This window comes from Chlamydotis macqueenii, chromosome 4 (genome assembly GCF_036417535.1).
Source record: "Chlamydotis macqueenii isolate bChlMac1 chromosome 4, bChlMac1.mat, whole genome shotgun sequence".
NCBI classification, from domain to species: domain Eukaryota; kingdom Metazoa; phylum Chordata; class Aves; order Otidiformes; family Otididae; genus Chlamydotis; species Chlamydotis macqueenii.
In genome coordinates this window covers 40169438-40192661 of record NC_141559.1, presented here as the reverse complement: position 1 = coordinate 40192661, position 23224 = coordinate 40169438, and the positions used below count along the sequence as shown (strand labels likewise).

General features: G+C 34.2%; 1 protein-coding gene across 1 annotated transcript in view; it reads left to right on the top strand.

Moving 5' to 3' along the window:
- Positions 1–23224, top strand: part of FSTL5 (follistatin like 5) — a 328503-nt gene that overhangs the window by 42216 nt on the left and 263063 nt on the right. Inside the window, exon 3 of the mRNA XM_086747425.1 lies at positions 10272–10305. Coding sequence (XP_086603551.1) covers positions 10272–10305 — 34 coding nt within the window. The remainder of the gene's footprint in view (positions 1–10271; positions 10306–23224) is intronic.

The window sequence follows — 23224 nt, the reverse complement described above, 5'->3', positions numbered from 1 at the left end:
AGTTTGCAGACAACACCAAGCTGTGTGGTACGATTGACAGGCATGAAGGACAGATGCCATCCAGAGGGATCTGGACAAGCTTGAGAAGTGGGCCCGTGTGAACCTCATGAGGTTCAACAAGGCCAAGTGCAAGATCCTGCACCTGGGTTGGGGCAAGTCCCAATATCAATAGAAGCTGAGGGATGAAGGGATTGAGAGCAGCCCTAAAGAGAAGGGCTTAGCAGTACTGCTGGATGAAAAGCTGGGCATGAGCCTGCAATGTATGCTCACAGCCCAGAAGGTCAACTGTATCCTGGGATGCATCAAAAGAAGTGTGGCCAGCAGGTGGAGGGAAGCGATTCTCCCCCTCTACTCTGCTCTCATGAGATCCCACCTGCAGTACTGCATCCAGCTCTGGACCCCCCAACATAAGAAGGACATGGGCCTGTTGGAGTAAGTCCAGAGGAGGGCCATGAAGATGATCAGAGGGCTGGAGCATCTCTCCTTTGAAAACAAGCTGAGAGAGTTGGGGCTGTCCAGCCTGGAGAATAGAAGTCTCAGGGGCGACCTTGTTGCAGCCTTTCAATACTTAAAGGGGGCCTATAAGAAAGATGGGAAGAAACTTTTTATCAGGGCCTGTTGTGATAGGACAAGGGGTAATGGTTTTAAACTGAAAGAGGGTAGATTTAGACTAGGCATAAGGAAGAATTTTTTTACGATGGGGTTGCTGAAACACTAGAACAGGTTGCCCAGAGAGGTGGTGGATGCCGCATCCCTGGAAACATTCAAGGTTGGGTTGGCTGGGTCTCTGAGCAGCCTGATCAAGTCGGAGATGTCCCTGCTTCTTGTAGCGGGGCTGGACTAGGTGATCTTTAAAGGTCAACTCAAACTATTCTATGACTCTTTTCACCTGCAATATAGTAATCAGGGCATGCAGGCCTAATTCTAGTGTGTTTATTTCCCTTGAGTGATATCTGCAGCCTGCTGCATGTAGGTCTTTTGACACTACGCAGCAATTTTAGGAAATATGTTCACATGTGATCATAAACAATTCTACCAGAAGAATTTTCTTTAAAAATGCATTAATCTTTTTATCTCTTCCTCCTTTGGAAACGATGTATTATTTTGTAGAATGTAATTGGGTTTCCAGAATTCTGCCTAGTGTATACAATGTTACTCTGACATTAGCATGAAGCTACTTCAATGCAGTTGGTACTGAAGAACATTAGGAGTTCGACTTTAGCTTGGAACAACTGTTTCATCTTGAGGATGAAGGCTTTGTCTGCTCTGCTTTACATAGTCCAATGCTGCATTTAAGACTGGTGTGGTCCCTACCAACAAATCTGACTGATGTACTTTAATGCATAGTCAGATACACATAAATAGAAAAAGTGTGCATTAGCCTTTGTGTAGAACTTCAATGGATGGAAAGTGGGCAGAAAAAAGCACATGCTTTGTTGAAGCTTGCTCTGGAGAGAGTTTTCCTTAGTAGTATACAGGCATAGAGAAGATGATGTGGAACTTCTGCATATCTTTTTTTCTTCTCTGCTTCCTCTTTGCTTTGAGGGGTTGTAATTTACTGCGTGAAAAAAAGAACAATTGCTTTATGCTCCCCTTCCTGGGTCTGCCATGATTGTTCTTCATATTCCTCAGGGATCTAAATTAGCAAGCCAAGAAACAAATCAGCCGATTTCAAAGTTCTCCCCAACCCCACCTCTGTGGTTGAGTTTTTTGTTGTTATTTTGTTTTTAAGGAAACACATCTTTCACTCTTGTATCCAGGCTTCCAAATACTGTTGGATCCCTTTCATAAGGCTTCATGAATTCAAGACTTCATCACATTTTCTCCAGAGGCCTCTAAGGCTTACTCTAAGACTGTAATATCCATTAATACCTAATCCTGTGAATGTCATTAATTCTGAAATCTTCAGTAGCTTTATATTTGTACTTATTTCTGCTTAGCCACCTTGCTCCACATATTTTTTCCCTCACACAATCTTACATGCATGTGATGCATTAATTGATACAAGAATAACCTACAGCATATTATTTTCCCTGAATTTGCTGCCATCGGTGTCAATCTCTAACAAGACTGAGCTATGTGTGCAGAATACCAGTGCAAGAATCCTGGTTGCAAATGTTAAATTGCAAGGCTTTCTGTACTAAATAGTGTTCTGACAAGGGCAACAGCAAAATAACTTTTTGCTCATTCTTTCTTCCTTACTGTAGTAAGCAAGTCCTTGCTTACTGCTACTTAACACAACAGCTTTACAAATGTAAATGTTATTGCTTCTGCATTGAATGCATTTTTAGTATAAATTGCAATTGTACTGCAGTTGCTGAGTCTGATGAAGTCTGATTCTGTGAAACTTTTTGGAAATGCAAGTGTTCAGCGTAATATCATTGATCAAATCGGTTCTGAGAATGGCTTACTGAATTGTCTTTTGTTCTGTGTGCACTTGCTCTCTGTGCTGTGACCATGCTACTATTTCATCCATCAATAAAATGTTTCTGCACATATATAGTTCAGTTTTCTTGTAATGAAAGCTATTGTATTAATATAAGCTAATATGTTGTCATTCAAATACCATCGCTTGTGTATGTTTTAACAACACGGTAGAAATAGGTTATCTTGATACATCTTTCAATGAAATGTTATCTTTAATAACAATTATTCCTTTGATTTTTTTTTTTAAAGTTACTATATAGTAACAAGGTACACCCACTGCAGAATGAACATTGAAGATAATGAACATAAAACTAATTTTCTGCATTTTAACTACATTTTATGATGTAACTCATGATAAATTTTCATTATAAAATGTTAATCAAGCAAATAAGTTTGCACTCCTTTCATCAGTTTCTGTAATTACTGATTTATGTTTATTAAATTATTTTAATTTTTGTCACAATATCAAGGACAACCTACCATATGTTTATAATTACCATACTAATTAGCACTTTGTTTATTTTAAGAATTCTATTAATTCAGCAGCTACTTTTAAAATACAGCCAGCATGGGAGAGAAGACTTTGAGTTTTGCAAGAAAGAAATAAGACTCCTCTTCTTTATCACTAGCCCATTCTGGCAGACACATGCCCTGATCCTCAGTAGATGATTCAGGCAGAGAGATGAGTGAGATTTGAGATGCAACACAAGTATGTAGTTTGTCTTTTAAAAACACAGAATTAAGTGGAAGTTAGTATACTTCTATGTGCAATAGGTATGTTTATAAATACCAACTCTTCTCCTTTCAAAAAGGGAAAAACAAACAGAATGCACAGCGTACATGTTTAAAGGTGGCTAAGAAACTAGCTTTACTGTTTCTAAAATGGCTGAGTTATTTTGTTAGTCCTAGAATATTACCTACCTTTACAGATCAGCTCTGGTCTTTTTTATAAATAGCTATGTACCTTCTGTGGTATCACTGTACATTAAGAATCCCTTTGACCATCCTCCTCTACACCTCTTATTGCTAATATGAAGCCCTTTTTCTAAATAGAATTTGATACTATGCCAAAATTATTTACCAAACATGTCATTTCTGAACAATGATGTCAAAATGTTAGGATGTTTTAAGAGATATCGATACTATTTGTGTGTTAAGATAAAAAGAAAATAGCACAAGAAAAGGTAAATTTTGCCTTCCAAGAGCATTTCTGTGTATATTTAAATCAGTTTCTTTACAGACCATAGTTTGATATGTATTGGAAATAGTTTATAACTTATGATTCACCAGAAAAGTGATTTGTGTGGTCAGCCATCCATGATCTTTTTTAGTTCACAAATGTAGCAGAGAATTTGACATTTTCTCCGCTTTCATCCACTGTGCTTTGAAAAGTTTACATTGAATTCAGCCTGCTGGGCACACAAGAACGGTTTCTTTACATTTCTAGTCTGTTCTGCATCGATACATTTTATCAGGCTGATACAATATGATGCAACGCAAAACCATGCAAAGCCATGCAACTTCTCTGATTAATTTGACTGGAGACTGTTAAATTCAAAACTATTTGCTATATTAAAGCAGATAAAAATAATAAATAATATTGTGGTTCATGTAATCATTCCAGTGTTATTTAGACAGTAAATATATATAATTTCTTCAATTGTTAACAAGTAAGGGGAATTTTTTTTTTTTACATATCATAATACAATACAGGAAAAAAATAACAGAAACATGTGTAAAAGCAGGTCTATTAACTCCTCTGCACCACGGTACATATACAGAATTAGTATGTTTTACTTAATACAGTGATGTTCGCACATTTACATGCTTTCTAATAGTATATGGGTAGAAATTTTTTATTTTCAGGCCAACTAGCATCAAAACCCTAGCATGATGCAAATAGAAATATCTGCCATGATGAACAATTGTTTGTTTACCTCTCTCACCTGCCAGGACTTGAAGAGGTTTGTTTATTTGTTTGTTTGCCACCAGGAAGAGCAGTTCCTATTTCCCTGAACATCTGAACTTAATTTTCATAATTATAGGTGCTTATAATATTTACTAAAGTAAGTCATTGTTTCTCACTGGTTTTCTAAACAAATTAATTCACATAGTTTATCTTTTAATAATAAGGAAGGATCTGTATTTTATGCATCTTCAGTATACATTTTTCTAAATTTTTAACTCTGTGTTTTCAGTTGAAAAATCTAATATTATGGCAGCTTTTCCCTAGACAAAAGGTTAATTTCACAGTTCAGAGATGCTACACCCAGTATAATCAGTGGTTAATCTTGAAATAACTTGAGGCGCACAGACTTCTCTTTCTATCTGGATGCACTTTGCTGCTACCAAGGGTCTTGCTGACACAAGGCATATCACACTGATACCAGTCTATGATCTGCCAGCAAAGATTTTTCTTAGATTGAATGAAAGCTTAAAATTAAAATTTGAGTATTTTATGAAAACTAAGTCATGCGAAGCTGCTCAAAAAAAATCTTCAGCTGAAATTAAAGAAAATACAGATATTAAAATAAATAAAGCCTTTAAAGAAATTAAAAGATATTTTCATCTAATGCCTTCTTTCCTTGAAATTGGATTTGTGGTGTCACTAAAATCTTAGCAAATTCCATGTAAAAAAAAATCCTGCTTTTTTATTTGAAAATTTCATCTGAGTAATTTTATTTCCTCTCTTAACTTTACTGAGCTGATTGCACTCTGTTCTCCCTGAAGAGTCTTTCTCATGCTTTTTGGTGTTTCTCTTCTCCTTTGATACCAAGATTTGATTGTTAAGATTGCTTTCCTGCAAGGCTACTGTGATCTAGTAATCAATGCTTGAATTAAGCCTTCAGAATCTACTTATTGTAGTGTAAGCAGCAGACATTATAGGCTTTGAAGCCTTGTTGGAAAAAAAATTCCATTCTTCTAATTGCAAACTGAAGGAAGGTAAAAAAGACTAGTGAGCTTTGTAGGACTAACAGTGTTCATGGAGCCTATAAATTGCAGTACCTGAATGCTGACATAACTTTGCTACATCTTGGCTCTAAATCCTGAAGCTATTTCTTTAGTTTCAGTACAGCATGAACATCAGAATGATGTGGAAACCAGAGCTTTAGAATTACTTGTAAATTCAACTTGTCATATCATAGATTCATAGAATCATAGAATCACAGAATGGTTAGGGTTGGAAGGGACCTTCAAAGGTCATCTAGTCCAACCCTCCTGCAAGGAGCAGGGACATCTCCAACTAGATCAGGTTGCTCAGAGCCTCATCCAACCTGGCCTTGAACGTTTCCAGGGGTGGGGCATCCACCACTTCTCTGGGCAACCTGGTCCAGTGTTCTACCACTCTCAGTGTAAAAAAAATTTTCCTAATATCTAATCTAAATCTACCTCCCTCTATTTTGAAACCATTACCCCTCATCCTATCACAACAGGCCCTACTGAACAGTCTCTCCCCATCTTTCTTGTAGGCCCCCTTGTAGGCCCCCTTCAGGTACTGGAAGACGGCTGTAAGGTCTTCCTGGAGCCTTCTCTTGTCCAGGCTGAACAGCCCCAACTCTCTCAGCCTGTCTTCATAGGAAAGGTGCTCCAGCACTGTATTTCAGGAAATACCATTCATTGTATTTAGGAAACATTAAGCATGTACATGAAAATGCTTTACAGTCTAGTACACCATATTTTATGGTCAGTAAAGGCAGAAGTACCATTTAAAAAAAAAAAAATCTGGCTAGTATGTTTAATGTACTCATGGAGAAATTTGAAAAAGTACTTTCCAATAGGTACAGTTTTTGACACAATTCTTTGCTTTGAAACAACAAGAAAAAAGTCATTGACTTCGATTTGCAAGATCAGTTTGGAGAGACCAACACAAATATTGCATCACTACCTGTATTATTTTACAAAATAAGAAAAAATGAAACAGTATGTTTTAGTTTTTGTAGATTAAATGGTCTCATTATTTAACGGTAGGTAAACATTTCTATGTCTGTATGACTTATAAAATATTTTTTTGTTATTGACTATAGCTTTATTCTTTTCATCAGTTTTAAATCTCCTTCATAGAGTTTAAACAGCTGTGTGAGTACACAGAATTAGTTTCAGGTGATATTTTTCTATATTACTCAGTCAAAAATAGGTAATAAGTCTTATTCTGAAATTATTTGCATGGTAACCAGGGAAAATGCTATCAGAAGGATATTAAGCAACGTAAGTATTGGTGTAGACATTAACTTCTTTCCATAGATTTATATGTACAATCTGGATGAATTTAAATTAACCCGGTATGAGCGCCATAATAACAGATCCTTGGTGTATATAGGTAGAATCAACCAGTGCAGTTAGTACTGAAGTGTAATCAATACAGTCTCTTTGTTATGAATAGGTTATAGAATGTTAAAAATACCCCTTATAAATTGCAACAAAAGCAAAAAAGTTATCTGATTTCCTCTTTTTGTTATTTTTTTTAAGTATCCTGTAATAGAAAAAGAAATTTAGAAGTGTTTTGCATTTAGCCTATTCCCAATGCCATTTTTACTGGCATAAACTTATAAATCATCAAATATTTGAAGAATTGCCATACACAAAACAAAGAGCATCTCTTTGAGGAACTATTGTGTAAAGTCATAGTTTAAAATTCTGGGGACAGATTACTGCCTTGACTAAATTCTCATAGGTTTTTCTCATGTCCTTGAAGACAACTAGCTCACTGTGTAGCTATCACTGAATATCAGACTTTCAAACTTTCATGTTACATGGACTTCAGCATTTCTGAAGAAATAATATGTCAGTCAGAAAATAAAATAAACTTAAAATTTCAATTAGGAGAACATGCTGTGCTGTTAGTTACTACTAGAATGGGAAATAATTCTTCAATGTTTGCCAAGCAAAAAACAGGATGAGTGTCAGACAGTGAAATCAAAATGAATAAAGAGAGGAGCTGTCAACTTTAGTTGCAGATTCAGAGTGAATCCTTTGGTTACTGAACGTAATGAACTTGCTGGTTTTTTTTCCTTTTTTTTTTTTTTAATTTTGGTGTGTATTTTTGTATTTTACTGGGTTTTTTTTTTTTTTTTTTCTTATGAATGAGTTTTTATACTAATACTAAGCATGGAAATAAGACTTTTTAGTAAGACATTGTCATTACATTTTAGATATAGAAAGTAGAGCATTTAAGAAATATGCTGCTTAAAAAATAAGTTACTGTGTAAATATAACGTTAATTTTCAAATGGATATTCATTTAATATTTTAGCATGTGAAACAAATAATATAACTAGAAAATGCAGATTAATAAATACCTGCTTAAATAAAAAAGGTATAACTTCAGCAGCAGTTAGACGTCATTATTCAAAAAGTGCTGTGGAAGAATTGTGCAAATAAAATTACAAAAAGCAAAATGTTTTCTGAACAAATATCAGAATGTATGTTTATAGGAGGCTTGAGGCTGGAAATGCTTGTGTGTTTTCAATAAAGTATTGCATTGGCTTAATTTTTAGTTCAAAATAACAATATGATAAATTTCAGCCGTTTAAAACTTTTGAGTTAATAACTCCAAAACAAATGTTTTTTTTCATTAGTATTTTTTGGTGCAGTGCTGCTTTGTTAGCTTGATGGTAATACATCAACACATTTAACATGATTAAAGCAAGTACCTTTTTCATAATTTCTGATTAACAAGTTTGTTCTATAAATATTTACAAAATTTGAGACTAACATCCTGATAGCTTAGTATATGGCTTATGGAAAAAGTATTTTCTTAGACTCTTGTGACAGGGATTCAGAGATTTGCTGGGGAAGAAAGGCAAGCTAGAATTAAGCGTAGGTAAGCCCAGTACTCTGACCTGAACTAGAAATAAGAGGGTCAGCCTGAGAGGTTGTGCTGGTACCTCTTAAGATAAAAAAGCAACCTCCAGGTAGATATAATAGTTGTCCAAGTTCTTTGGGAACTTGATTCATAGTTTTAGCTTGGCTCTTCTGCCTATGGTTTTCAAGCTCTATTGCTGTCCTATAGTGAACACTGTATCAAATTGCTCTGTTTGGCCACCTTACATTCAGCTCATAATGGAGTTATCATGTGCCGTCCAAAGGCCTCAGGTATCATTGTGCTTGTTACAGGCACTTGTACTGTACCTATTCTCCTCTGGTGAGCCAGTTACATTTGGTGGATTCCTAGTTATCAGCCTTGCAAGCATTTGCCTATTACTTCATAGACTGTTAAATAGCTACTTAAACTAGCCATGGCCCAATTCATGTATGCAGTATGTTTGCACATAGCCACTGGTTGACATAATTTCAGTTCTTGGTATATTGGTATTGAGAATCAATACTGTATTAATATATATAAGGATTATACAACAGTTATTGTTTTAACTAGAGTATGAAAGAAATATCTGCCACTGTGAGGTTTTAAATTGCCCTTGAGTTGTTTCATACCGTGTGCAGATGATGTGATACTGGCCAATCATAGAATGGTATGGGTTGCAGGGTACTCCAGTGTTAACTCTTGTCTTAATTTTCTCTTCTGCTCTCTGCCCTCCTTTCCTGTTCCTCATCATTAGAAATAATAACTAAAGACTTATATGACCAGTGCCTCAAACATAAACTTTTAAAGGTATAATAAAAATATGAATTTAGTCTTCAAGATGTAAAACACAGGTATTTTTGCATAACAAGAAATACAAAATTGCTTACTCCATAAGCAACTTGCTCAGGTTTAGTCTTCTGGATGTAGATGTGAGAATGACTTGCTCTGCTTATTCAAAAAAGAGAGTCAGATGGTTTATGAGCTGATTGTTTTCTAAACATGGAAATTTACATCTATTTTTGTGTGGTATTGCCTCAGTAGAAGGAATCTTTTCCTGTTACCTACTAACATAATTTTATGTTATTTTAAAAGACATTTTTACATTAAAATAACACAGTGATATTTCAAAGAAAATCCTAAATGAGAAATAACTAAGTAACAGTGCCATGGGAAAAGATTGGTGTGTTAGAGTGAACAACTAAGGGGATCATAGACAAAAACTTGTTGACTATGAATCAGCTGTGTCATACTGGTTTTTTTTGGAAGGGAAATGTTATTTTGAAATATGTCAATATATGTTATGTGTTGCTGCTGCAGTTATAGGGCTGATATATTTAAAAATCATTAGTTCTAGACAAATCTGAAATGGAATATTGGAACAATTTAGGCAGCACATGTTCAAAAATTGTTAAAAATAGAGAAGACAAGAAGATAATCGAACCAAGAGAAGATGACCATATTTTGCTTTAAAGGTGAAATGTTTTCTATATTCACTGTGATGTGAACAAGTCAGGAAAAATATGACTTAAAAAAAAAAAAGTACTTGAGGGCATTTTGGCAAAGTTTAATTCAGGATGAAACTGAGGATAGTTAAGCACTGCTCCAGGCCTTACAAGGTTCTGGAACACTCTCTCCATATCATGTAGTAATTTAGGCTGGCAGTTGCCCCTAGTGTTACCTAGTTGAACCAGTTGCTTAAGGCAGATCTAACTTCAAAATTACATCAGGTTGCACAGAGTCTAGTTCAGTTCAATTATGACCAACTACCAAGATGGAAGTAAAGTGACAGAGACTGGATGGCCTCTGTGGACAATGTGTTCCAGCACTTAATCACTGTCATTGTGAAAAGAAATGTGAAAAATACTAGGCATGTTTAAAAACAGATTATATAGGAATCTTTCTGCAGCAGGCAAAGCGCAGCTTATTCTATCTTGGAGCAGGAGGGAAGATGAACTAGATAAAGCCTCTTTTGGATCTGTATGTCTATGATTTTTGTGGTAACTAATTCTCTAAATAATATATTTTTCTGATTTTAATTGCAGCAGGAAAAGAATCAGGAAAGCTCAAGAAATAAAGGTAAGTGCTAATTATTTTCAAAATATGGAGGTTCATATAATTATCACAGATCTAACATCCGTTGTTGGTAAAAAATAATCCAGACTGGTTGTTTGCTGAGTATTTTGATATTTGAAATTGCAAAAATATATCCAGGAAAGGAGGGTGAAATGTCAAAAGTAAATGCATAAGCTACTATTTTTGGAACTCTGCTGGAGATGAACAAGGCTGACTGCTGTACTTTACATGGAGCGGGTTGCATAGATTCTCACTAAGTTTATGACCTCAACTATGGATCCTTATTATATTTCAATGAACCATCAGTACTATCACCTTAGCTTGTCCTTTTCCATTTACTAAATCTGTAACTGGATGTGATTCCAATTTATACACAAATTAATCATGTCCTTCGTAGGCTGCCTTGCAAAACTACTGTCATCTGTGGTTTTTGCATACAATTTTTTTAAACTTTCACTACAACTTACTCTGTGCCAGTGGCTAAGCACTACCTGAAATATAATATCCAGGTTAAAGAAACAGCCTTGTATCAAGATAAAAGAGTTCAGAAAGCCAAATTGTGCATTTCATGCTTCTTTTTAATATAAAATCTGACGAGAGACAGAACACTCGAATCTCTTTGTTAAAAATTTGCTAAGCAAATGAAAGGCAAAATTGCCAATAGAGGCAAAGATTGTTGTCTTGATAATGTAGTTGCTTGCAGAGGTAGGGCTATGAGGTACTTTAAAAAGGAAAACAAAGAGAAGGTAGAAGAAGAAGGAATACTAGTTAAAGTTTACAAGCAGAGGAGAGAATTAAGTTACAAAACCTATATTTTTTTTATTGCCTTAGGAAGGAATGCTTAATCATATCACCTGAGTTAGCTGTTCTTAATTCAGTTATTGATGTATCACAGTACTCATTAATCTCAATTTCCTTGCTTTCCTTCGCATTAAGGTTGTATACAGGCATCTGAAGACAAACTAAATCTGATGTTTGTTTGGAGTTGTGTCAGGACAATTGCGTTGTTCATGATGATATGATAATTTACATCATCTGAAGGACCTGTGGTCCTTCGTTTGAAGAGTGTACATGGTAAAATGAACCAGAAAGACCCGCTTCAGTTTCAAGCAGCTTGTGATTTATAATTTTATTTTCTGAAGAAATACAATATAAAGTTGAATCACCTCTAGATGTAGTGAGTGTATCCATGAGGTGTTGGTCAAAAATCTTCCTTGTTTTATGACTTAATGCAAATTTTAGAAAAGATTGTGAAATCTCAGATTAGATTACAGAAATAAGATATTTGTGAATACTTAATTTTAGAGACATTACAAACTTTAAGCCTCTGTCTACAAAGAAGAATAGTGAAATTTGCTATTCTTGTGAATTCTTATGATTTATTTCAGTTATATTATGCTGTTTGACACTCCTTTCTATCCCTCCCCAGTTGCCAAGTGTATGGTCATTATGGCATGTGTGTCAGGAACAAGTAAAAGTAGGAATGAAATAATGAGCTAGTTGGGAGTGCCCATCATATATGTTGAGTGCTGTCCTGCTTCTAGCTAGGATAGAGTTAACTTTCACCTGAGCTGGGAGGGGAACTGGAGCTGGTGGCCTCTACGGCTGGGGGATACAGCTGGGATAGTTTACTAATTAGCCAACAGCTGGGATAAGTTTACCCAAATTAGCCAAAGGGCTATTCCATCCCATGTGACATCATGCTCAGTGTATAACTGAGGAGGGTGGTGAAGGGAGTCTTCTGCTATTCAGGAGGAAAGCAGGCATTAGGATTTGCTGTGAGCTATTGTACTACATTTGTTTTCTATCTCTGTTTTGTTTTCTTCTGTTATTTCTCTTAAATTTATTTTTGTTTCATCTCAACCCATGAGTTGTCTTTTCTTTACTGATTCTCCTCCCTGTCCCACTAGAGGGTAGGGAGACTGAGCAAGAGACTGTGTAGCTTGGTCCTGAGTGAGGCTAAACTATGACAAGTGCCCATAGATAACAGCCCATTAGCTGTTAGTTTAGTTAACTAATTAGAGAAACAATTTTCAAAGACTTATAAATTATTGCCCAAAATCACAGCCAAAGCAAAGCATTAAATGCTACTTGAAAGGAGATATCTATTATCTCCAAGCAGGAGGTGCTCCTGCAGCTGGTGCTCAGCTGCATAAAATTTGTTGTGATTTGTTGTGATTCTATCCATAACATCTCTTGAGGAAATTTTTAATCTACTAATCTTCCTGCTTACTGTGCATGTCTCTGCCTAAATTGACAATTCAACCTGAAAGATTTCAGTGGCATGAAAGACTACTCATGCACAGGATAGGCTTTGGAAAAACTATTCCACTTTTATATATATACTGATATGCTTAATTGCTTAACATTTTGGGGGGTTGTATTGTGGTTGGGTTTTCTTGGCCTTGTCTTCTCATGTTCTTTAAATTTCTTACTTGTGTTCATGTGTTCTCTTTCCATGTCATTGTGAAGTTTCGGAACGGTATTTTTATTTCATTTGTAACTTACGGCATATAAGATGTTAAAAGATTTTTCTGCTTAAAATACTGGTCAGCTTGATGAAACAAGGGTAAAATAATGTTCAGCGTAAACATCCCTGTATTTTCAATGAGCGTCTACCGTTCACATGCGGTATCTAAATGTGTTGTGCTTTGCAAATCTTCTTGTGAGATGGGTAAATTATCCTCAGGTTCTCAGGACAGGATTCCAAGAGTATTCTTTACACTCTCTGCAGATGGAAGTTACTGTATACAGTAAAAGGACAAAAACACTTTCTGTGGTTCCTTAAATGTTCTGAAGCTTTTGGAACCAATGTTGTGGTCTTAATTCAGAGGACAATTACAGCCCGTGTTAAACATCCCTACCAAATGAAACTCTGGAGTCTCTGGTGTACCTCATAACTTCCATTGATATCACTATCGCACTATCTAATTTTATTCAGGATTTCTTTAAGACTGTATTTTGCTAAGAGGAGGATATTGCAGCAGAATTAAAGTCAACTACCTGTTGACTTCAGCAGGGTCAAGGCATTAGTAACAAGCATCATTCTATATCTTATATTATAAATGCCTAGTAGTTTTTAATTTTATTTCCTATTCATATTTTAGTAATGATGTTGTTACTGTTTTGTAGCATTTGTTTTTTCTCCTGACATTTTTCTGACCCACTTGTTTTTCCCATCTGTTACTTCCGCTGTCAGCTGCTAAGTCAACTACACCAAAATAGAAGCCAACACTCAAACATGCCCTGTTCTGACACTAATCCCATCTCTCTCTGATCTGTGATATTCTTTTTCTTGTTTCATTTAACAGATAACAGAACTTTGTGTACGCTCTTTGAGAAAAAAGAAACACTGCTTTTATGTAAAATAATACGTTAACAATTTACAATTTTAGTGCACACTGGCAAACTTCCGTATACTTATCAGAATTTTTTCTGCATGAAAATGATTATCACCAGTACAAAATACAAATGAAATTAGTTTCATAGCACAAGTCTTTAACATGAAAGAAATAACAAGGTAAACAATCACCAACTAAAACCTTGCTAAATTTTTACTTGCTGGATTGGAGTCACAATTTCACCTTCTTTACCTCTCTTTTCCAGTATTAATGCCTTCAGACTAATAACATTTTATGAATAGTAAAATAGATATTTTTGCAATGAATTGGAAATATGTTTGTAGATTTTTTTTTTTCCCACCTTACACTTAACTTTGGAGACTTTCACGTGCTTTTAATAAAGTGCAGTATAAACTTCGAAGTGGAAATTCCTTCTGACAACATTATTCTGGAAAACTTTTATTTCTGAAGAACCAGAAGGTTGACACATACCAACTTTTTGCCAAACATCAAAGTCATCTCAATTCCTTTGCTCAGAAAAAGCATGAGCAGACTGGAAATAATTAGTCACAGAATATTTCAGTGAACTGGTAATGTTTCAGTTTATCAGTTCCCAAACTGATCACAGTTGTTTTGAATTATGATAATTTTCTATTTAAGAACCGAAAATTAATTTCAGTATGGAAAAGTGATGTGTAATCTATGTTTCTAAAAAAAAACAACAGCAAAACCAGAGAAAATCTACTAGAACAAAAAAGCTAAAAGCCAGTTTTAAGTTTAGGCTGAGAGTAAGGTGGTCATTTTGCTGATATTGAACAATGAGATGATACTGTACACAAATTTGAGTAAATTTGGCCATTAGTTTCAGCAACGTAACAGTTACTGAAAGATACAAAAAATGCTCCAGCTAGACATACATACAGTTTTCATAGCTTTTGCAAAATCTGCATGTAAATTGAATTATATTAACTTGAACAGTTTTAGTTAAGTACACTTTAGAGACTGATTGGTACAGTATACTCTTAAAAATTTTGCTAGCTGCTATTGATCTGAGCTTTGAAAGTCATTAACACCCAAAACTAAACAGCAGAATATTGATTGACAGTATTTTAATTACAACCTGACTTTCTAATTGTATTCAGTCCTTCTCATTTTATGCTTACCTTAATAATCTGAATGTAAAATCATTGTTGACTCACAGATCAGTTTCAAAAATATAATTCTTTTTTATTATGAACATATTGCTAGGCTCTTCTGATATCATTAATAAACATCTGTTCCTTTTATGATCTTTGGCTACCAAAAATAGAGAGGATACCACATGGACATCACTTGACTATCTCACTTGCTTTTCACTCCTTACAAATTTAGCATACCTGCACAACACTTGAGGCCTTGTCTGGGATTCCAGATTGGTATTGTAGTCTTTTTCTAGACAAAGATAAATGTAAGACAAGGAGGAGCGAGAAAAGCTTATGATTTTTCAAAATTGAAAGTATTTGAGGGACAAAACCGGTAAGGTCTTAATTAAAGTAATAACTTTTTAAAGTGACAACTTATCTTGAGATAGTCTCAAATGCTAGCAAGTGAGCAAACTTATGTCTATCCTGCAATATAGCTGGCTGTTATTATTTTTAATAATAGACAAAGCTGTGTATGTTGTGAGGCAGGATACATGGTATCAGCATTTTATGTCATGTTAAACCAATTAACTATGGCAAAAAATGCCCTTCCTTACTTTCTGTAATGTATACAGTGACTCATTATGTCTCTTCAGACAAATTATTCTAAGCTTGTATTTCAACAGACACGTATTACGTGAGTGTGGTTAGAATCTGAAGTGCAATCCTCCTGGATTGAATTGATTAATGTTTTAGTTTGTTACTTTGTAGTAATTCTTCTCTGGTAAAGCAGTACCTATTAGAAAAAAAATGTAATAATTTTGAGAATATACCTAAAAACAGCGAAGTTAGTAAATGTTTGAGCGTATTTAGCTGCTGCATTCCAATGAAAACAACAATCTGACCTACAGCTTTCTTTGTTCTGTTGTTCTTCGATTTGTCGCTATGTTCCAACTTAACTGAGTGAGTAAACTTTTAAAAGGTGGTATGAGGATTGTTTGAATTAAGTATGCCAAATACTCTCCCCTCTATCTTGTTCCACTCTCCTCCAAAGCCTAGTCAAGTGAATCTCAAATCTCTTCTGTCACTTGAGAATTGCCGCAGCTCTGTCTTCCACCCAAACAATTCTCCACTCCTTTTTATTTCCATGATTTTACAAGAGACCTACAGACACAGTGTTATTAACTGAACGTTGTGGGGGTTTTATTTATTTGTTATTATCTTGGAATGTCTTTAGCATGATTCGCATTTGTAAAAATGTCATCTTTTTTTTTTTCTAGCTTCTGAGTTAGTTCAGAGTCAGATTATTCAACACATTGAAAAGGAACAAAACTCTATCTGTGAAAATTATTTCAGTATAACAGTTAGTCTTACAATCTTATTTTTTAACAGACCTGAAGCTCATTATGAGAAAGTGAAGTGTGGGGGTCAGATCAGTTCTAGGTAATATATTTGATAACAGTGCAATTACTCAGACTTGGAAAGTATACATTAAGAGCAAGTTCTGTGCTGTACTATACAGCTTTGTGAGAAGACTTTCTCATGTATTTTAAAAGAAGCATTGATTGATGAAGCTGAATTCCACTTTTGAAATCTTTCTGACAGTATTTGTACAGTAACCTAGTCAGACTTGCTACCGGTGTAATGCCATGGAGCTAAGCAGAGTAAACTCAAGAATACGTTTGACTCACTAGTTATTGTCTGGAAGTAAATGTTCTTTATATTAGTCAAGAAAGTAAGGAGAAGTGCTCAAGTAATAACAAGTGAATAAACGGTTCAAATGTAACAGAATTGCAGCATTTACCATATTTTAAAATACAGTCATACGTTCCATACCAGAGAAAATTGTCTGCAGTTTTAGTATGGTGGTGTCAGGGGATGAACAGCATCACATAGAATTTCTTGAATGTTGTGTTGCAAATGATGTCCATATTTCCGTGTAGGAGTTATTTCTAACCTTATGTTGGTTGGCCTCAAAATTTCTAAGTCCAGTTTTGCTATGACAAGTATGTATGCTGAAATGATAATAACTAAAAAACAAAATAGCCATTATGATTCTGCAATTTTTCTGAAATGCAGATGTGCATTATTTCTGCCGCTAATCTGGGCATCACACATCTTGATGACCACTACAGAAATTATAACTAACGACAAAAATGTACTCCAGTTTTGTTTTATTGCATTCATAATAGAATGAAATTCACGTGAGATGTATCTGACTTGTTAGCAGCTTATAGGAATTATACACACAAATAATTTCTTTCTTCTTTTGATTCTCTTTATGGCAGAGAAAAGGACATTTGACTTCATTTTTCTTCTCACATGTAATATTGATGCCATTCAGAAACTTGCAGGAGAAAATATGGCCTGTGTCAAAATTCTAGACAAGAACTCTTCTGCAAAATGATATCTCTATACTAACAAGAGATATAAGGGTTATTTCTGTATGTAGTAGCATTGTAGAGCTAATGGTATCCCTATCTGAATTTTTTTCGATAATTTATGTCCTTCTAATATTTAGGTTACATTCTGTTAAATTGTTACATCTATTTTGAAGTAGATGTTTTGAACTTGACTACAGAGACTATGTTCAGCAGTATTCATGAATTTTCTCTGTAGTGCATAAACACTTCATTTGAACAGATACAGCAGAAAAGAGATTCACCATTGGCTGGGAAGGTGGGGGGCATTCCTTAATACTTACTAGAATACATATTCATTCATGTTAAGACTGTATTAGCTTTAAAGAAGTCACTCAAAGGATGAATGTAGCAATTTTGCTTATTTAAATTTAAATGTATTAGTAGTCTAAATTTTAATGATGTATGAACCACAAATGATTTTGAATAGCAATACACTTTGACTAGCACTCTGAATATATATATATTTTTTTTAATGTAAATATTGTTTAAAAGCTTCCATGTAAAAGTAGCTACTGTTTAACTTGAACACTCTATTGAAAATATTGTGGAGAGTTTTTTGCACTGTTTCTGGTGTAGGCTGAGAAGAGTTAATTAACATGACTTTCCTTAAGTTAGTCTATTTTTATTAATAATATTGTGGTTTGTATGTTAAAAATTCATACTAAATGCTTTGTAATTTCATATATTAAGATTCTCCTCTGTACTTAAGACAAGACTGGATTTCACTTTAAAGAAGAAATATTCAGAAATATGTGGGTTTTTTAATAATACTAGCTTTGGTTTAGTTCGTTCTTCCTAAATGAGGTACATAAATCACAGATGGCTTTATGAAGTAATTTGAATTAGCTCTTGAGCATTGAAGATTTGCATTAAATTCATAGAGAGAATGCAATGCAATGAAAAAGTATACTTAGATCTTTTAATATACATAATATAAACATTAGTGCAGTGTCTGTAGGCTATGCGTTTTATGTTTCTCACATGTAGTGGATATTCATTTGATTATGTTAACAGTAGAAATCTAAGAATGCAAAATGGGTCATTCCTTGTGAAGCTTAGAGCTCTCCTGGCTTGGGTGCATTTGTTTGGTGCATTATACTGATTTTAAAAATGTTACCCACCTCTTCTGCATAGCCTGCTCCTTTGCAGAGCCTTATTATTCTTGTAATGAGGAGCAAAATACAATTTGTATCAACACTATAGGTATCTTAGTTAAGTTTGGCATACAGTAGCCAGTCGGGGCAGGTTATTTCACAGTAATTGTGATGTAGAAGGCAATTGTTATGATTAAATATCATAGAATCGGAATGATAGAAAGAGGAACTTGTGTTTTCTGTTGCAGACTGTTGAAGCAAGATGATCTTCGTATCATAATACTTTGAAGTTTTCCTCTTAAAATAGATTTTTCAAAAAAGAATGTGTATGTTACAAACTGTTATAATGCTGTCACATTATAAACTTACATTTTATTTGTAAATAAGTATACAGTGTAATAGCTAAAGAATCAATGTTAGAATTTTGAGGAAAGTAACTTTCATTATTTGTTTTTATTCTTCTATAGCATAACCCTTGCTTTATCAGAAGATCTCAGTATTATCTCAGTATAAGCTTATGTAAAATAGTCTGCTGTGATACCTTTTTATTGACCAAAAAGGAGGCTATCATATTTGTATCACTGAAAAAGATATATAGAGAGATCCTTTTAAAAATACACAGAGATCTTTAAAAGCTCTACAGGCATGCTTTTTAGATATGAACTTAAGAAACAATATAGACAGTAGTTCAATTAGAGTGTTTATAAAGGAGTGCTGAAAGAAGTGGTTGTCCTGAAAGGAAAAGGGAAGTGCAGGAGGAGTACATAATATTCAGAAGCAATGGATCACACACATACTGGTATTTCAGAAATAAATTCTATTTAACTTGCATTGTTTTAAAATAAATACCTGTAAATAGATGTCTTTTTAATTCAAGTACTGTGACACTGTTTTTTACTTAAAATAGTAAAGTTTAATAGCTATCAACATAAATTGCAGATAGGTTTTCTATGCTGTTTATAGGGTATAAGGACACGCCAAAAAGAAAAGACACATTTGTGTTACTCGGGAGAAATTTCCTTACTTATCACATCTAAAACAGAATTTACTTTTTGCATTCATTGTGAATTCTTTAGAATGCTATTGATTGTATATTGGGAACATATTTTCTTATATCCCATATCTTTTTCAAGAAACGTAAAAGACAATCAGAACTTACATAACATTGACAGATTAATCTGGTGAACATGATTTCCACCCCCACTCTCAATTATTGCTGCACTGTATATCACTCAGATGCCAGATGAAAAAATTAGAGTATTTATTTTTTGCCTTACTCTTAGCATAGAAAGAGTTGATGCATTTTATTATCCATTAAGGTCATGTTCTAGTTTACCCCAAGCATGCTCTTTTGCCACTGCTTCAGACTCTAGAACACGATTAACAGTGTCAGATCCTGTTAACATTTACATCATAACTGGAAGCAGATATTAAACTGAAGTGCAAATTAAAGACTGCTAAAATGCCTGCCACTAACAATTACGGTGGGGCAGTATTGAATTTCTCATTTGTTTCCAAAGGTCAGATTAATAAAGCTTCATGGTACATTATCATAAAGGGTGGACCCAGCTGTCTGTTTTGATTATGCTTAAAAGTCGAGTGCTTCTAAGAAGACTTTGCAAGAAATTAATGCATCCATTTTAACGAGCCGTTTAAATGTGGGTAATTATTAGACCCTTTTCCGAAGAGATCCAAATCAGAGGTTGCTTTCAATCAAATGTCTTTATGGTTTTCATTTTACAACTACAAAAAGTAGATTTCTTTTCTATATTCCTTTCAGTTTTATCAATAAATTTTAAATATCTCCCCAAGTACCTGAAAAGCTAATTCCTTACATGAACCAGCTGTAAACTAAACTGCATCAAATATTAAAAATAGATCTATCCATATCTAGTCCAACATGACTTTGTGGTTTGTTTTTTTTTTTTTTCTCCTCTTTCCCTTTTCCTTCATTCAGAAGTATTTTCAAGAATGTCATTAAATGAAACAGTGGGTCTTTTCCCCGGGAGATGAACAGCAAGAGTTTCCTGCTATTTTGTCTACACGACAGAATACATGACAGAAATATTAAAAAACATTCTCCGTCATTATTCCTACTTTGTAGGACATAGGGATTTATACCAAAATGATAATTGTATAGGTACCTGGTACAGATGTCTATCTAATACCATGCTAATAATCCAGTACTCTAATACATGAATAAAAAAAAAATCCCATGAGTATTACACAAATGAACATAATATTACAGGTATATTCCCCATTTGGTACTTAAAAGAGCTCTAGTGTTTTACATTTTTTTTTTTTTGTAAAACAAACTCCAGGTTTCTTGCCATGTAGAGAGCAATTCTTTTCCCCAGTAAATTTCCACTGGAACTGATCCCCATTTATGCACAACTTCTTCAGAACACAATTTCAGCACAAAGGGATGCTAATGGGCTTTAAATGAGGAAAACTTTATCTTCTGTGCTGTACTTTTTGGATCATATAGATGTTGGCTAGCCACAGATAAGAACTACAAGCAATGTAACTATTTAAATTACATATTTTAATTAATTTAAAACAGTGGATAGGTATTTTATAGCTTAAAATTTAAATCTCTGTAGAATTAAATTGTAAACTGTGTTTATATTGGAGCTATTCAAGCGATTAGTACAAAAAGATACACCACTTCTTTGATTCTGCAGTTGCATACATCATTAATAAATGAATACAACTTTCTACTCTTTCTTCCTAATGATAACAATTCTGGACTTTTTAAAAATAACTTTTTAAAGGATTGTTAAACTGTAAAAATAAATTAGATATTGTAAAAAATAATTATGGATGTTTTTATTTTTTTTTTAAATCCAGATAAATTAACAAAAATCACAGCATCCTATGAAGAAAAAGGAAACTACTGATTTGGGAAGAAGTTACTAGTAGAGTTAATAAGATACAGGTCTGCATATATTGCTGAAGGAATTGGATGATTTTCAGGTTTATATTGAAAATGAGATTAAATATGATGGTAAAAATTTGAAGGAATTGGAATAACATTTTTGCTATAATCAAGATTATAACTTTGAAACAACGAAAGGAAAAAGGAAAGAAAAAAAGTTGATCAACTAACTGTGTGATGACTTGAGTAACCAACATGCCATAAAGAAACAGGTGTCGTCATAACATAATCAAGGAAGGTTTTCCTAGCGGAGAGAGAGAAATAATAAAAAGTACTATTTCTAACACTTCTTAAAACTTGTCTAACGTACTGTATTGTATCTGAATGTTCATGTTTCAGATTGAATTGAATTTAATCTTGAACAGGTACAGAGAAGGGTTACTGCAGTGATCAGACAGTATTTTATAAGTGAAAATTTAAGAAGTCAGCCTGTTTTGCCTAGTGAAATGGAAGACTTGAAAGTGTTTTGGTAAAAATGCTTGAAAAGAGTATGGAACTCCTGAGATGAAAAGTTAGCTAGTTCATAATTATTTTAAACAAGAGGCAGTTCTTCTTGTATGAGCAAGACATTTCTCTGTGCAGATTACTCCTCTTTGCATGATTCAGTATGATAGTGCCAGATTTTAAAACGATTGCATGCAAATGATAAAGTAAAAATGGGATGGAATCTGTTTCAGAAGGAATTTTCCTGTTTCTGTGGAACTAAGGAGGAGATTTGATGCTTTGCCAGTAGACAAATTTGTTTGATTTCATGCAAAGTGGTACATCAATGACAAAAATACCTCAGGATATTGCCTGAAGGAGATTGTAGAAGGACCCACAGCCGGTCCTTTAAACTGAAGCAAGACTTCCCTTATCTGGAAGACTAATCTAAGGTAATCTGTTTGCAGGGCAAGGTAGTATGCTTCATTTGAGAGATAATAAAATCTCTGATTTGTTGCCTTCTATTTCCTGTGTAAAGAAAACTCTATTAGTGTAGCCGTGGTCTGGATAATTTTTTCTAAAGCCTTCTTTTTCTGTGTTCTTTACCACCTGTGCCCCATTTTTGTAAGCTAAGTCTTTCTTTTTCATACCAGCCATTCATGTATTTGATGATTTGACATAGCAGAAACTAATGTGTGTTCTTGGGAGAGAACATGTGTAAGGTGTTAAATACAACCTTATTTGAATATCTATGTGTAGGATATGCCGTATAACTTCCACAGATTTTGAGAGATCAAGTATTTGAATTCACTTCTAGCTTTTTTTCATAGTCATGGGACACAAAGCTTTTGATTTGAGTCCAAAGAGGAGTAGATGTTATGGGATAGTCTGAGTGAAAACAGCTCAGGTTAACGTTCAATTTGGATCGTGTCTTTACTTGCATATTGTCTGTCATTTGACCTATGCTTCCATCACCTTGGGGGGTCTGATGAATTGTCAAGAAAAAATTGTATTTTATTAATTAATATTAATTCAAATATTTTCTATTCCTTAAGATGTTATCTGAAATCCTGATATGATAAATTCCTACTGATTCTTAAAAAAAAAATAAAAATTGATGTATCTAATGTATGGATAATTGTCAGAAAAAGTTTGTCTTACATTGCAATAGTTGACAATAAAGTTTGCCAAATTTTTTTTTGCTCAGATACTGAGAGGATAGCCATATTGTGTCATGGCAATAGTAGTAACAAACTGTCATTCTATGTGGCCCTGCAGAACTACAAGTGAGACATTTAGCTGTTTAGGCCACTATTATTGATCAAAAAGCTGTTTATCAGTGTTTCCAACCTGGGGAAAAAAAAACCAAAACAATACAATAGATTTTTGTCCATAAATCTATCAATGTTCTTGCAGAGGTATTGATTAAAAGGTAAATCTATGATTGATGGAGTCCTGGCTAATCCTTGATTAAATAATCTAGGAGATTTGACACAAATGATTACACATCTAAATACCATTCTATAAGCAAACGTCTTTGTATCCAAAAGCAAAGTCATATAGCAGGCTGCTTTCTCCTCTG